This window comes from Gymnoscopelus braueri (assembly GCF_963280865.1).
Source record: "Gymnoscopelus braueri genome assembly, chromosome: 19".
Lineage (NCBI taxonomy): Eukaryota > Metazoa > Chordata > Actinopteri > Myctophiformes > Myctophidae > Gymnoscopelus > Gymnoscopelus braueri.
The window spans coordinates 17,278,189-17,294,454 of NC_137621.1; the positions used below are offsets into that span (position 1 = coordinate 17,278,189).

Genomic DNA, 16,266 nt, shown 5'->3' on the forward strand with positions numbered 1-16,266 from the left:
GATAAGACGGTCTAATAATAAGCGCATTGGCCTCCCTGTCCAATCTTCAGCTATCAGTAGTAAATTACTATACAGTAATGTGCAGTTTGTGAATGAAGCTGCACAAATCCTAATGCTGTTCTGTTTCTCTTGTCTACTGAACGTGCATTTGTGCGAGATAACATTTGGAGCAGCTGTTGAACAGCAGCGGTTCTTGACCCTTTCTGGATCAGGGAACCATTTGAAGGTCTCGAAAGTGTTCGAGACTTTGAGAAGTGAAACGCTTTCACAGCATGTTTTATTTTAACCCATTTAGACCTGAAGCCGATTCTACAAATGTCTTCTAAATCCCAACAGATTTCTGAAAAACCTATGTTTATATATCAGTGGTGCTTAAACTTTTTCATGTCAAGGACCCCTAAAATTATATGTATTTGGCCGCCGACTCCCATCTGAAAATATTTTTGTTCCAGGGACCCCCAGAAGCAAAGATTTGAGTCAAAATGTTCGCTTTAAAAGAATATATATACTGTATTCGAAGATTTGCACACATTTTCACAAAAATAGCAGATCTACAAGCTACAAGCCGCGCTATGAGCTTGTATATTTGCTGTTTTTGAATAGCCAAAGTGTAAAATAATGCTTTTTAGCTCAAATCCAAAAATGACGCAGATGCATTCCAGGTCTTAATGGGTCAAACAATCTATTGTGTTGTGTTGTGTTTTCAAAGTTCAAAAAGATACAATGACATTTGTTTTTGTAATTTATTATTAATGATTAAAATCGTAGTGTTTTGCCAATTATTTGGGGTCCCACATACCCTCGCGGCCTACCTAGTGGCCCCCGGCCCGCAGGTTGAGAAAAACAGTTTTTTTTACAGCTTGAATGCATCATGCATTGAGCTGATAGAAGGTACATTTGAGAGAAATAGTTCACAGAGCAGATTGTGTGCTGCACATCCTGTACCTGTATTTGGGCCAGGTGCTGGACATCAAGGCAACAATCCAGGAGAAGGTAAAACATCCTGCACACTGGTTTAAAGCTCCCAAAGCGTATTTTATTTAATGGTGCAGCGTTTCATCAGGCAAATATCAATATCTATAATATCTTATTTCCCTGATGAAGACCTATAAGGTCGTAACGTTGCGCCATTAACACATTCCATGCCAGAGTTTAACTCATATAGTGCCAATGACGTCTTTTGACGGCCGTTTTCAGTGTGCCATTAGTGCCAATGACGTCTTTTGACGTCTCCTAAAAAAAAAAAATATTTTCAAAATATTTTTTTTTTTTTTTTTTTTTTTTTTCTTTTGAATCTCAAAGGAACTAGGAGAAAACGATTTTCAAAAAGTTAATTCTCCATCCACTTCAATGTTAAAAAAAAAACGGAGATTTTTTTTTCTCCGTTTGACCCAAAATGCCTTTGGCATATGGATCAACTAGCTTGAAATAAGCCTGGCAGTGAATGAGTTAATATCATAATGTACTCACCAGTGCCAGCGATTTATTGTTGTTTTTTGGGTTTTTTTCACGTCGCCACAGACATCGCTAAATCCGTTAAAATCGCGCGTTCAACTGTTTGTAAACACACAGGGGATCTGTGTGAAACGCCCAGCGAAAACCGTTTCGATCTGCGATCCGCCATCTTGAAGCTACAGCGGTTTATGCTAAACAGCGATCAGCGATGAGAAAAACAACAACCGAGATAATTGACATTTAGTTTCCGCTTTAGAGTGGAGGCGGATGGGATCTGGAATTTCCGGATATGGATAATTCCGTTTCCGGTGGTGCTACAATGAAATGAAATGCACCAAATGCTGCGCTACGAGCTTGTAGATCTGCTATTAAAAAAAAAAATTGAAAATGTGTGCAAATCTAGGATGTATATACTTTTAAAGCGAACTTTTTAAACTCAAATCTTTGCTTCTGGGGGTCCCTGGAACAACATATTTTGGGATTGGGGTCAGCGACCAAATACATATAATTTTGGGGGTCCTTGACATGAAAAAGTTTGAGCTCCACTGATATAGAAACACACGTTTTTCAGAATACTGTTGAGATTTAGAAGACATTTGTAGAATCGGCTTCAGGTCTTCATGGGTCAACAAAATAAGGTTTGGGAGCTTTAAACCAGTGTGCGGATGTTTTATCTTGTCCTTGACATTTTGTCTGATAACAGTGGTACTACAGACAGTACAGCGGTTCCCTAACATTGTGTCGCTATATCTTCCCCCCCTGCAGCTGATTCGACGGGCACCCACTCCCTGTACACGGCATACAAGGACTATGAGATCATGTTCCACGTGTCCACCCTGCTGCCCTACACACCCAACAACAAGCAGCAGGTACCTGACTATCAGCTCTGTGTGGAATAACCAACATGTGTGTGTGGCATGCCAGGAAACGAATGACTGATGTGTTTGGTTTTGGTTTCGGGTGCCAGCGATGTGCCAACAGCAACACCAGACTAAAGATTAAGTCATTTAATCCATTAAAACTGGGAAAGCAGGCCCCGGCGGTTGGCGTAACCGTCTGGGCACCTAGGCTGATGATCCTATAGGGTTCTCGACTCCCGATCCCGACAACCTTTGCCGCGTGTCTCCCCCCCCCATCTCTCGCCCCGTTTCCTGTCAGCCTACTTTCCTATAAATAAGGCAGAAAAAGACCCATAAAAATATCTTTTTAAAAAGACGTTTTTCTTTCTTTGCATTTTGGATTTTGCATATAAATCCCTGAATGGAAAATGGGGGGGGGAAAATGTCTTATTTCCCAAAAACGCTTTTGCGCTTGAAATGCGCAAATGGGGGATGGAAACACATTTTGCACAGTTTATAGCTTAATATTTTGTAATATAATTAGCCTAGTAGGTTATTATAAGTAGGCCTATAGTTATTATTCATAAGTAGAAGAAGCCACGTTGTGACGTCGGGTTTAATAACCAAACAGCATTTCCGTACGCACGCATAGCCCACATTTCAACTAGCAGAATAAATTCAGATGATAAAATTAGGCTAATGAATGCTGTAATGACACGTTCTATAAAGTACACTTTGATATAAGATATTAATAAGATCATCTCTCATCATGATGATACTCACCTCGAATGAGTTTATGTGCGTAAATCATTCGTAGGCACTCTGGCATTGTATTTGTGACAGACAGTTTAGAGAGGGCGGGCTCTGTTGAGCAAGTCTGATTCTGTCGTAGTTTATTTATTTTTTTTCACTCACTCACTCACTCACTCACTCATTCACACATGCCCAGGGCAGAGAGGCAATACGATGATTGCTACTTGATCGCTTATGAGAAGATTATGAATGAACTTGAGGTTATGTTATGAGTAGGCCTACATACAATCTTTGTTTAATTCATGTAAACGAATGTTATATTGCGGTTGGATTTGGAATAGCGGACTTTGCACTGCAGCAGACTGCTCACCAAGATGAATCAGGCTAGTGGAGCAAGGCAAAATTTAAATAAAGACGTGTTGTTTAAAGACGCTGTTGGTGGTCAGTCCCCCTAACTACATAATACGTGCATGATTTTGTGTTGGTCAAGCCCCCCCCCCCCCCAGCAGCCCCTTTAAAGATCATCTGGAGCCGCTGCTGTATGTAGCAGTTCATAACTGTAAGTCCAACTTTGATCGGGTGGGCGAAATAAAGTCCATCATTTAGGCATTTAGGACCAACTGCGGGAAAACAAGCACTGTGGCTTGTTTTGGGGTGAACGTTCTTGTATTCCTTGCGACCAGCTGTGTCCACGTTATCCCCGCAATCCGCATTATAAGTAGCATTATAAGTATGAGCAAAATTTGGCAGAACTGACTGTTGAATGAATACCAAATCCGACCCAATTCCAACATGTCTGCAACTTCATGTCGTTCATGAATAGGCCACTATTTCCAGACAGCCTGATCGAAAGACAGCCTCTGGACACCTAGATGACTTGCAGCCCCAATAGCCTACCAGGCAGTCCAGTCCATATATAATATAATATATATCCATATGTATATATATATATCCGTATATATTTTTTGTACAGCGTAAAAGAACGTCAAAAAGTAAAATACACGTCCAATGATATGCGTCTCACTTGAATGGAAAAATAACGTCACCCACTGCTTATTTCTTGAACTCTCCCAAGAATCGCATTTTATCAGTGGATGGAAATGGGCCATTTTCTTTTTTTCAACTTTCTGAAAATTCGCTTCATATTTTGAATTTTGCTATATATATCGTCTCTGTCGGGTGGAAACCTTATATGTCCAAAATTGTAACTTTGCATGATTCAAATGTCACGCTTCGCGCCGCGTTTAGAGCCTGTGGATCTGCTACTTTTGATGCTTTTGTGTGACGCTTGTAGTATGATCAAGTAGGGCATTCATTTTCGAGAAAAACGTAAAAAAAAAGTTACAATATGGAGATAAGAGGTTTCTGCCTGACAGGCATGCCAGGAAATGAAAGACCGATGTGTTTGGTTTGGGAGCAGCGATGTGCCAACAGCAACACGAGACTAAAGTTTAATTAATTTAAAGGAATCTCTGATATGAGATGTGGCCGATGGGAAAAATGTCTCGCTGAATGCCACATTGTTTTTCAAATGACATGTCTTTGAATGCGCCATCGAAAGGAATGTGTGACACGTCATTTTTGTGGCTTTAGCTGTCATGTTTTATTGTCAATGCACTGTTTCCCAACGACGGGTCCGGGGCCCTCCAGGGGTCCAAATGGACGGTTATGGGTCCGTAACTCTGAGAGCGTACAAATGTTTTGGTACTTTCTCAGAGTTAAATTAAAGGGCCGTTCACGCCAAGCAACTATAACGATATAGTTTAAAAAAATCGTCCACACCACAACTATTATAACTATAATATAGTTATTGTTGTCGTTATAGTTATAGTGCTTGGTGTGAAAGGCCCTTAAAGGAGTAGTTCACCCAAAAAAAAATATATTTTCTATCAATTACACACCCCATGAAGCCTTGAATTAATGGAGATTTTTAGTTTTTTGTCGCATTCCTAAGCCAATAATTGATGACTGGCGGAAAGATGCTAATGTAGGAGACTAATGCTAACCATGCTAATGGTAGGAGACTCAAAGGAGACTTTTTGAGTCTCCTACCGGAGAGACCGCCGGTCATCAAATGATTGGCTTAGGAATGTGGCCAAAACACAAACGAATTCAAGGCTTCATTGGGTGTGCAATTGATAGAAAATAAGTAATCTTTTGGGTGAATTACTCCTTTAACACTGAGGATTTTACAGTGTAGAGTGGGGTGTCATAGCTACGTAGGTACGAAATGGGGGTCCGTGGCTTAAATCCTATCAAACTGGGGGTCCCGTGATGAGAATCACCGCGTTAATGAAAGCTTTCATTGTTTTGTCACCCGTCAAGCTGCTGAGGAAGCGTCACATCGGGAACGACATTGTCACCATCGTGTTCCAGGAGCCCGGCGCCCACCCCTTCACCCCCAAGACCATCCGCTCCCACTTCCAGCACGTCTTCATCATCGTGCGCGTGCACAACCCCTGCTCCGACACCACCTGCTACAGGTCAGTGTTGATTTTGACAGCAAATTCATAGTCTTTTGAATAAAATTCGGATCAGTTTTAGTCATATTTTAGTCATCTGAAATGTTTATTTTTTGCCTAGTTTTAGTTAAAAAATATATTTTTGACGGGCCGCGATGTCATCGAAATGGCAGATTTTCACTTGGCTGCATGCCGAAAATAGCAGATCTACTATTTTCGCGCTGCGATGCGTTGTGAGCTTGTAGATTTTTTGGGTCTGACACCCGCGCACACCGATGATGACTTGTCTTAGTTCTAGGCTACTGGATTTCTTCTCCACTAGTCCCTCCCTAACATTTTAGTCTATTTTTTATTTGTTGACAAAATTGTCAATAAAAAGGTCTAAAAAGGTCTACAAGCTCACAACGTTGTGAGTTTGTCGATCTTCAAAATGTATGAACCTTTTTCAACCTGGAAACGATTATGATGATTATGCAAAATAATTGCGATTTATGTAACAATTGTGACACGCCTAATGTAGGTAAAAAAAAAACGATAATTGCATTACTATGAAGAAGCAGGCAAGAGTTGGAGAAAGAACAAGAAAAAAGAGCATGCATGCTCAGATAAACCTTCCCTTTGGGATAACTTTTTAACAAGCCATTCAAAGAGATTTATAGATATTTAGTAGTTTGGTTTGAAAGTGCAAGGGTGTCATGGAGGTTAACGTTCGTCTACCATTCATGAATACTTATGAGCATGTCTGACAACAAGGACACTCATTACAATATAAATCCACTTCAGCTGCTTATGTGGGTGCGGAACCATGGGTCCCTTCTTCTAAAAAGTCTCGCTGTCATGTTGCTATGTTCAACTGTTTGCAGGTAAAATGCAGGTAAAAAAGAAGCAACCACATGAACCCTAAAAACGAGTTGTTTTGGAACTTGTAGATCTGCAATTTGGAGAATTTGCAGAAGAGATTTGGAGCTGAGGGAAAAGGTTTACACTTTATAACATTCGAAGGATCAAACCCTTCCTTTACCCAGGAGTATGCCCCAGACCCTTATCCACGTCTCAGTCATCTCAAAGCTTGACTGCTGTAACTCCCTCCTTACTGGCCTCCCGGCATGCTCACTGAAACCCCTCCAAATGATCCAGAATGCCTCAGCACACCTGGCCTTCAAACAGCCAAAAATATTCATGTCTCCCCCCTTTTCTGCTCCCTTCATTGGCTCCTCGTTGCTGCTCGCATCGAGTACAAAACACTGTTGTTGGCCTACAAAGCAACCAAAGGCATGGTACCCCCCCATACCTTCAAGGCCTGACCCAACCCTACAACCTCCCCCACTCTCTCAGATCAGCTAACAGAGGAAAGCTGTCTGAACCTTCCCTAAAACACCCTGGACAACGCTCCAAACGTCCTAGACTCTTCTCCCCCTTGGCTCCCAAACAGTGGAATAAACTGTCCTATTCTCACTCTCAGTTTTCCACCGTAATCTGAAGACTCGTCTCTTAAGGCGGCTGCATTATACCATTTTAGGTGATCACCCTTTCACCTTTTTAGGTGGAAACGTTTTCAACTAAAAGATGATTATTATTAGCTGTGCACGGTGGCGCAGTCGGTAGTCGCTGTCGCCTCACAGCAAGAAGGTCCTGGGTTCGATTCCCGCCCGGGACGCTGAGAGCGCTGGGGGCGTGTTCTCTCCTCCGCGTCATCAGTGCCCATACCCTAGGTGGGGTTGGCGAAAGGGCCTTTCTGTGTGGAGTTTGCATGTTCTCCCTGTGTCCCCTAGGGTAGGTACCCTCACAATAAACATGTAGTAATCCTGGTCTCTATACTGCCTCCCCCTGGTCAGCCAGGGCGCCTGATGGAGGGGAAAGGAACTGGTTGGAATAACGTGTTCCTTCCACGTGCTACATACTGTGCTACTTACTGTACTAACTAGCATGAGCTCAGTTCGGGGCTCTCCTCTGGCTGGGAGAGGGAGAGTAGCGCCCAGGATTACAGCTTAGGCAATTGGCACTGGGTGAAAAAATTGGTTACAAACATTTTTAAGAAAAAAAAAAGGTTGATACTAGGTGCTCATAGTCCAGTGATGTCGGTCAGTAAAAACGGAGAGCTGTGTTGGGGTGAGCGGTGTGTCGCTTATCACCGCGGCTCAGTGACGTCATTTTGTAGTTTTCAAACCACCATGGTGAGCGGGTGATCCCCGAAAATGGTAGCATGTGCCCCGTTTTAGACTCCATCTCACCCCCAGCACTCTCCCTGTACCCTTTCATGCCACCTTTTATTTTGGTTGATGCTAGTGACTGACCAAGAGATTGGCCTCTATGCAGACATTGGCATTTATCAATATATCCTGACGTTGGATTCATCCTACCGTAAGCTGAGATCTCACGTCTGGTAGAGACCAGTAGTTGACGTTGGCTGCACCCGTTTATTCCATCCTAGACCTGCGGAGCAGCATTTTCTGACTGTCTGACAGGCATCTGGACACATAATCCACTCATAAATGTATATCTACACACTAATAAATAATCCCTGTGAAAATATAACATTTTATAAAGTAATTTAAACAAACTGCTTTAACAGTCATTCAGATAAGATTGTAGATCTGGCTGCATTGAAAATAGCAGATCTACAAGCTCACAAGGCAGTGACGCATCGCGACGCGTTGTGAGCTTGTAGATCTGCTATTTTCAAAATATACGAGCGCTCGGGAGTTTAGACCGGTGCAGCGGCGCTGCTGTTATATTTTCATGGCCACCGGGAGATCATACATTTAACCAACACACACCTAGCCTTCATCCATTAATGTTCTCTCCAGGCTATCTCTCATTAATGCGGAGCGGGACGGGACTCGCCCGTCTGACGGTCCGAGTCTCACTGGGAAATGGGAATAGCCTACATGACGGCTTTATTTTAGTGTAACTCAAACGCGCACTGCTCGCTATGGGTTAAATAAATTAATATACAAACGTATTCCATTCATGGCGATGTGATTGGTATCATAATATGTCATTCATGTAGGCTACAAGCCTACGTGACAACGATTGTACCGCTACGGTACGGATTACATGAAAAACACAGCTGGGCGGGCGTGTGTGTGTGTGTGTGTGAGAGAGAGAGAGGTGCATGTAGCGAGGCGAGCAGGGGGAACTCTTTCTTATTGGCTTTTGACGTCTTTGATCGTATTCTGGTTCTTCTTCATGTCGTAAAATCGGGTTTTAAATGACGCTCGGTTTCAGCCGTGACATTTATCAAGGCTGGGACCAAATGTACGCTCGGATCGGCTGTGTAGGATGCGTTGATAAATGTGACTTCGACGTTGGTGTACGGCCGAATATATGGAAAAATATACGCCGGTTTATACGCTCCATTGATAAATGAGGGCCATTATCTTGGTCACTCGTTCTCATGTTTTGGTTTCTTGATCTGTTTTCTCGACCACAAATGTTGTGATTTAGACATCAATCATGTTATTTAGATGACTGATTGATTTATTGAATACTTTATTGACGACTTAAAAACACGCCACATGGACGACACAACAAGCCAGAGGCTTGTTTCCACTGTGGTCCATTAAAACATTCAACACTGAAACGACTGACCCATGGGGGACCGCGGGCAACGAAGTATATCGTCGCTGTTGGGGGGAAAACCTCATATGTCCAAAACTGTTACTGTTCAGGATTCAAATGTAAAAGTGGCAAAAGGAGCAGATCTACAAGCTCAAAACGCTCCGCTATGTGCCGCTGTTCGAGCTTGTGGATCTGCTGCTTTTGGTGTTTTTGTGTGACACTGTAGTATGATCGAGTAGGGCGTTAATTTACGCAAAAAAAACAAAAAGTTTGAATATGGAGATAGGAGGTTTCTGCCCGCCAACAGCGATATACAGTAGATGCCTTAGTTGGGTCACTACTAGACTACATAAAAGCCTGTTGAGTGTCCTCCTGTGTGTGTGTGTGTGTGTGTGTGTGTGTGTGTGTGTGTGTGTGTGTGTGTGTGTGTGTGTGTGTGTGTGTGTGTGTGTGTGTGTGTGTGTGTGTGTGTGTGTGTGTGTGTGTGTGTGTGTGTGTGTGTGTGTGTGTGTGTGTGTGTGTGTGTGTGTGTGTGTGTGTGTGTGAATTTGTTTGATTATGGTGGGCCAGTAGAGATCAGCCCTGCAGCGGCTGTCTAACTGATAGCAATTCACTGCATTCTAGACCTCATGACAATCAGTCTGTGGATAAGTGGTGTTCACACTTACCAACTACACACAGACACACACACATTGTATTACTGTACTTGTCAGGACATCAACATTTTTAAGAAGGGCAATTTTATGAATGGCATTTTAAAAAAACTTCTTAGCCTTATTTTCGGTGCATGACCCTGGCGCGCACCTGTCTAATCCTAACCCCAACCTGAATATTTTCCTAATTTTTCAGCCTAGAATCTTTTTTTTTTTAAACCATAAAACAACCATTTCTCTTGTGAAGACCGGAAACACAATGTCCGCACAATGTCTATTTCTCAAATTCTACTATTCTTTTCTGTTTTGAATGGTGTCCACGTTCTCCTTGTGGGGACATTTGGCACTCATAAGTATAGTAATACAGACACACACACACACACACACACACACACACACACACTTGCATGCCATGCGTACCACTTGTCTCTTTGCCTTACACACACACACATGCACACATACTTGCTCTCTTTTTTCTCTAGCTCTCTCCTTTATCTTCCTGCACAATGACTTTCCCTCTCTCTCTCTCACTCACACACACACACACACACACACACACACACACACACACACACACACACACACACACACACACACGCGCACATACCTTGCATGTGTGTGTACACTAATTCTTTTAAACGCACTCTTTTGTGCTTCTCACACACGCGATACGGACTCCTCCCTCAGTGCCTCCTGCGTGGCCCCCGGGGCAGTGAGAGCCGTAGTGGTCTGAAGGAGTTAGCGACATGCTCATCAACGCCGGGCTCGCTACGCTACGCCCCGGCCATGTGAGCCAGCGAGCGGGCAGCCGAGCGAGCGAGGGGGGGGGATGGGGAGGGGGGCTGTAGGACTGGAGAGCAGGCTGAGCTACTTGCATTCTTCCACGGGAACGGTCGGGTCACATCGCGTCGGGCTACAACTATCGATTATAGTCTTAGTGATTATCTATCTTATTGATGATTCTTTTTGATTAATTGACACGTTGTGAGCTTGTAGATCGGCTATTTAGAAATATTTGCATTGTTGTTGTTTTTTTGTTTTGTTTTTTTCTACAGTGTATTGACATGCCCAAATCAGGGATCGATTATTAATCGATTATTTTATTAAATTATCACTATCAATCAATATTTTGGTTATAATCGATTCAATCACTTCGGTTAACTGTTGCACCCCTATGCCACACTCTCATCAAAGTTGGACTTCATATATTTTGAGACCATCTTCTCCCCAAGACCCTCTTTGGTTTCCTGCCCTACTTCAACCTGACATCATAGCCTGAAGGAGGAGGGACCATCTTTCTATTCAGAGCCAGCAAATGTTTTTTTTTTCTTCTTTTTTTTTTAATGGGAGAATCGAGGAAAGAATGGAACGGTGAGAAGAATGGAGAAATGCCGGTTCTCCTGGTTTTCTCTCCTCTGGATGTAATGGAGAACTTACGGGATACGAGAACCACGAGGACGGACTCTGGCAACAACCCCGCCCCGTAGACACTCACACACACACACACACACACACACACACACACACACACACACACACACACACACACACACACACACACACACACACACACACACACACACACACATACACACACACACATACACACACACTTGTATTCTCTCAGGCATTGTGTTCAGATCCCGTGGATCTGGTGGATGTAATTCAGAAGCTCCAGCCAGCCCAGCGCTGCTCTCCAGGAGGTTCCGCTTGTCCCGCCTGTTCTTTCCTCTCTGGATGCTTATTTCATGGACGGACGAGGGGACCGGGACGGGGAGGGGGGGGGGGGGGGGAGTTTGGGGAACTTGGAAGAGAGGATTGTAAAATGTTGATTTGTTGACACGGTTTTATTGAGCGAGCGGTGTGCGTCTGTCTGCTGTGTGGCTACTGGATCTACTGGATCTACTGGATCCAAACACCACTGAAACAAACTCAGCCCAGATACAGCCGACCTGTTCACACTCCCACAACAAGGACCTCACATATTTTGGAATATTCAGGGATACTATTTGAGCTGTATGGTGACTTTGTGGTGAAGGCAGCAGGTGGGTTTTGTGCAGTGTTTGCCAGGTGCGCTTATTATAATTTCCCCCCAAGATTTTGTGTGTGTGTGTGTGTGTGTGTGTGTGTGTGTGTGTGTGTGTGTGTGTGTGTGTGTGTGTGTGTGTGTGTGTGTGTGTGTGTGTGTGTGTGTGTGTGTGTGTGTGTGTGTGTGTGTGTGTGTGTGTGTGTGTGTGTGTGTGTGTGTGTGTGTGTGTGATCATGTTATTTAGATGATTGATTGATTTATTGACGAGTTAAAAACACGGCACATGGATGACACAACAAGCCAGAGGCTTGTTTCCACTGTGGTCCATTAAAACATTCAACACTGAAACAACGGTCCCCTGGTCGACCCCGGGCAACGAAGTATATTGTCGCTGTTGGGTGGAATCGTGGAAACCTCATTATGTCCAAAACTGTTACTTTTCACGATTCAAATGCAAAAATGGCAAAAGTAGCAGATCTACAAGCTCAAAACACGCCACTTTGCGCCGCTTTTCGAGCTTGTGGATCTGCTACTTTTGATGTTTTTGTGTGACACTGTAGTATGTTCAAGTAGGGCGTTAATTTACACAAAAACACAAAAAGTTTGAATATGGAGATATGGAGGTTTCTGCCCGCCAACAGCGATATACAGTAGATGCCTTGGGTCACTAGACATACATAAAAGCCTGTTGAGTGTCCTCCTCGTGTGTGTGTGTGTGTGTGTGTGTGTGTGTGTGTGTGTGTGTGTGTGTGTGTGTGTGTGTGTGTGTGTGTGTGTGTGTGTGTGTGTGTGTGTGTGTGTGTGTGTGTGTGTGTGTGTGTGTGTGTGTGTGCGCGTGTGTGTGCGGGTGATTTTCTTGGTATTGTCTGGCACTTGAAATCGGTGAATTGTCACTAGCCGGTGACCTTTTGAGCTGACTTTACCAATCAATGAATTCCACACCACCGGGCATTTAGCTGGAGCGCTAAGCGCACATGGACATACACACGTGCACGTACAATCACACATGCAAGCGCACATGGACATACACGCCTGCACATACAGTCACACGTGCACATAATGCCGTTGATTGACCACTTAAGTGTTATTTTATACTTCAAAACTAGTGAGAATTGCCGATCGCCGATATTCAAGCTCACATACGTGTGAGCTTGAATATTGACTATTTTCACAATTTTTGAGGTTTATAAAAAAATAAAATAAATTGCCTATAATGACATGCCCAAAATAGGGATCTATTATTTTATTAAATTATACCTAATTTTGTATACTTAAATCAATTAAATCGACAGTGCGATTAGCTGTTGCACCCGTACAATGCGCAGCCTAATACTGTATATCATTAGCGCGTTGCCTCGTATGCTTCTGAGTATCACCGGTACTCTAGTGTTTCTTATCAAAGTATAGGTTATGATCTGTTGAGTCATCCAGTTATTAATAGGTTGTTGTTGCCCGCTGCTGAGAGGCAGAGAGCTTTTGGAAAATGCCCAGGTCAGATTGAGGCAGACGGGGAGAATTAGACGGCCCGGGGCCAGTCAGATGCTAATCTGATCTGCTCTCAACCACGACCTAAAAGTCACATAGGGTCACGTTGCATAGCTAGAGTTTTGATCAGGAAAATAAGGCTGTTTTATTAGCCTGGTGGCTCTCAAAGTGGGGTCTGGGGACCCCCAGGGGTCCTTGAGGGGGGGTATCGAAGGGTCCCCAGCAAAATGAGTAGCAATTAATCAAGTTTAATTTATAGAGAATGTATAAGAATGACTAATCAGATCCTAGATTTAACCACTTAAGCCCTAATTCTTTTTTTTTAGAAAATAGCTGATCTAAAAGCTCACTCACAATGCATTGCGATGCCACGGGTTATGAGCTTGTGGATCTGCTATTTTTGAAAAAACATGAAAATGTTCTGCTATCTGCCACTACACTAGTTGTAGAATTGTTAATCTAACCAAAACAATCTTCTCTCTTATGGGGGTTGCTTGGCGCAAAATCTTTTTACGGACGTGGGGTCTGCAGCCTATAGATGGGTTTCCGCGCGACGTCATCACAGAGCAGAGTGCGCAATCTGCGCATGCCTGGGGTAGAACGAACCGGAAGCGCCCTTCACTCTGTTGTTGTGTTCGGGATTTAGATAGGCATAATGCTGCTATTATAGGCATAATAGGCATAATGCTGCTATTATATACAAACAGATCCAACTTCCGACAAATCATTTTTATTGAGTAAAGAAGATATTACAAACTGCATAATTTAATCTACTTTCATTAAACCCGGTGAAGACCATTTCTTTTATGAATGTACATTTGACCAGAGCTGCTGCGGGTAATAGCGCCCTCTATAGGCTCACCACTCCACTGCGCGCGCATCATCCTCTCATGTTTACAAACAGGAAACCCATCTATAGACACACCTATTGTGATGTAATATGCCATAATAACAGTATACATTTGGGGGTACTTGACATGAAAAAGCATGAGAACCACTGGTTGTTATTCTAGCTAAGGGGGCTATACCTCTCCCTGCCATGTGATGTAGCAAAGAGTGGCGTTGGGTCTGCAGCAGAGAGGGAGCTGGCGTGTCAGCTGTGGTCGGACGTGTACGTGTATCCTATACGCCTGGTTGAACCAGGCCCGGGTCACACCATGTCACGGCTGCATGCACAGCCCTGCGTTATGGGTTTAACCCATTAAGACCGGGAAAGCATCTGTGTGTTCATTTTTAAGATTTCTTTGGCTATTCAAAAATAGCAGATACACAAGCTCATAGCGCGGCACCGAGTGCCGCGCTATGAGCTTGTAGATCTGCTATTTTTGAAAAATCGTGAAAAATGTGTGCAAATCTTTGAATATATATATTTTTGAAATGTTTAACTCAATTTTTTGCTTCTGGGGATTCTACAAATGTCTTCCATATCCTAACAGTTTATTTTTTTAAACTTATGTTGCTAAAATATCTGTGGTTCTGGAACACCCAAAATGATATGTATTTGGCCGCCAAAATATTTTGTTCCAGGGACCCCCCCAGAAGCAAATATTGGAGTTAAAAATGTTCGCTTTAAAAATGTATATATATTCAAAGATTTGCACACATTTTCACTATAAAAAATAAAAGTGCAGATCTACAATCTGCTATTTTTGAATAGCCAAAGAAATCTAAAAATGACACACAGATGCGTTCCCGGTCTTAATGGGTTAATGGCCTGGATTGGAGGCCTGTCATGATGGTCACATCAACCCAGCCCAGCATGGGCCCCCGAGCCCCACGTCTTCTAGATGCTCACGTGGCTGTCAGTGTGGAGGTGTTCTCACATCAGCTTTAGCAGCACGTAGATTAACAATCACGCCGATCGAGAGGATGAATGTTGTAGCATCGATTGCACGGATTAACGCTCTCAGTCACTACGACTGATTTCAGTCATTTGGATTCCACAGAAGTCGGCGTGTCTTCGATGAAAGCATGCCAGATTAATGCCAGAGTATTTGAAGTGGTCAAACTAGCAATAGAATTTATGTTCAATCTTCCAGAAGATCCCAATGATCTCAGATATTTCATAAAAGCAAAGGTTAACCCTCTGGCATCTGGCATTTTGTTTTAAAATTCAAAATGACCATCCTTTTTTTTGTCAGTGCTGGTGTGGCCGACTTTAGCATCAATCTGTCAACAAGTTGTCTTTCTTCAACTTGTTGGCTGTATGCCTACCAAAACATAATGCTTTTCAGTCGTGAGATTTTGTTTTTGCTTTAATCCATGTGATTGATCGGTTAGATGTTGAATTGCAGCGCCATCAAAGAAAACACCATTCCTTTTGAACAGTAATTAAATTAGTCTAGAAGAATCCACCGCAGTGCATTGAGCTTGCCTGAGCTTCTATACCAGCACATTGGGGGGGGGGGGGGCGGGTGGAGTGCCCCACCTACAGTAGTGGTTCTCAAACTTTGTCATGTCAAGGACCTCCAAAATGATATGTATTTGGCTACCGAACCCCATCTCAAAATGTTTAGTTCCAGGGACCCAGAAGCAAAGATTTGAGTTACAAATGTTCGCTTAAAAAAAAATGTATTCAAATATTTTCACAAATCTTCACGATAAAAAAAAAAAAAGGCAGATCTACAAGCTCATAGCGCGGCATTCAGATATACAAGCTATGAGCTTGTATATCTGCTATTATTGAATAGCCAAAGTATAAGATATGGAATAAAGGGGTTAAAGGTATCATGACATTCATTTTCACTTTTTTTATTTTCAATGTTTTATTTGGGGTTTTATGACCTCAATTACACCCAAAAAACCTGAACTTCGAACATTCATTGGATTTTCTGTGGTCTGGGGTTTTCTGAATAATTAGGATGAAAAGTAATCTGAGCTTGGCCCTTCGACAGTGAGGTCACAGTCGATTAATCCCGCCCACTCTCCTCCTCGCCCCTCCCCTCCCCTATCCTTTCCTTTGGGGGGGGCGGAGCAGAGGTGATGATTGACAGGCAAAATCCCTCACCAGCGACACCCGCAGGCAAAGA

General features: G+C 43.1%; 1 protein-coding gene across 1 annotated transcript in view; it reads left to right on the plus strand.

The window, feature by feature from the left end:
- LOC308074511 (signal-induced proliferation-associated 1-like protein 1) overlaps positions 1–16,266 on the plus strand; it is a 143,289-nt gene that overhangs the window by 83,316 nt on the left and 43,707 nt on the right. The window contains 2 exon segments of the mRNA XM_080413975.1: positions 2,221–2,324; positions 5,373–5,530. Of these exon segments, the coding sequence (XP_080270101.1) occupies positions 2,221–2,324; positions 5,373–5,530 (262 nt within the window).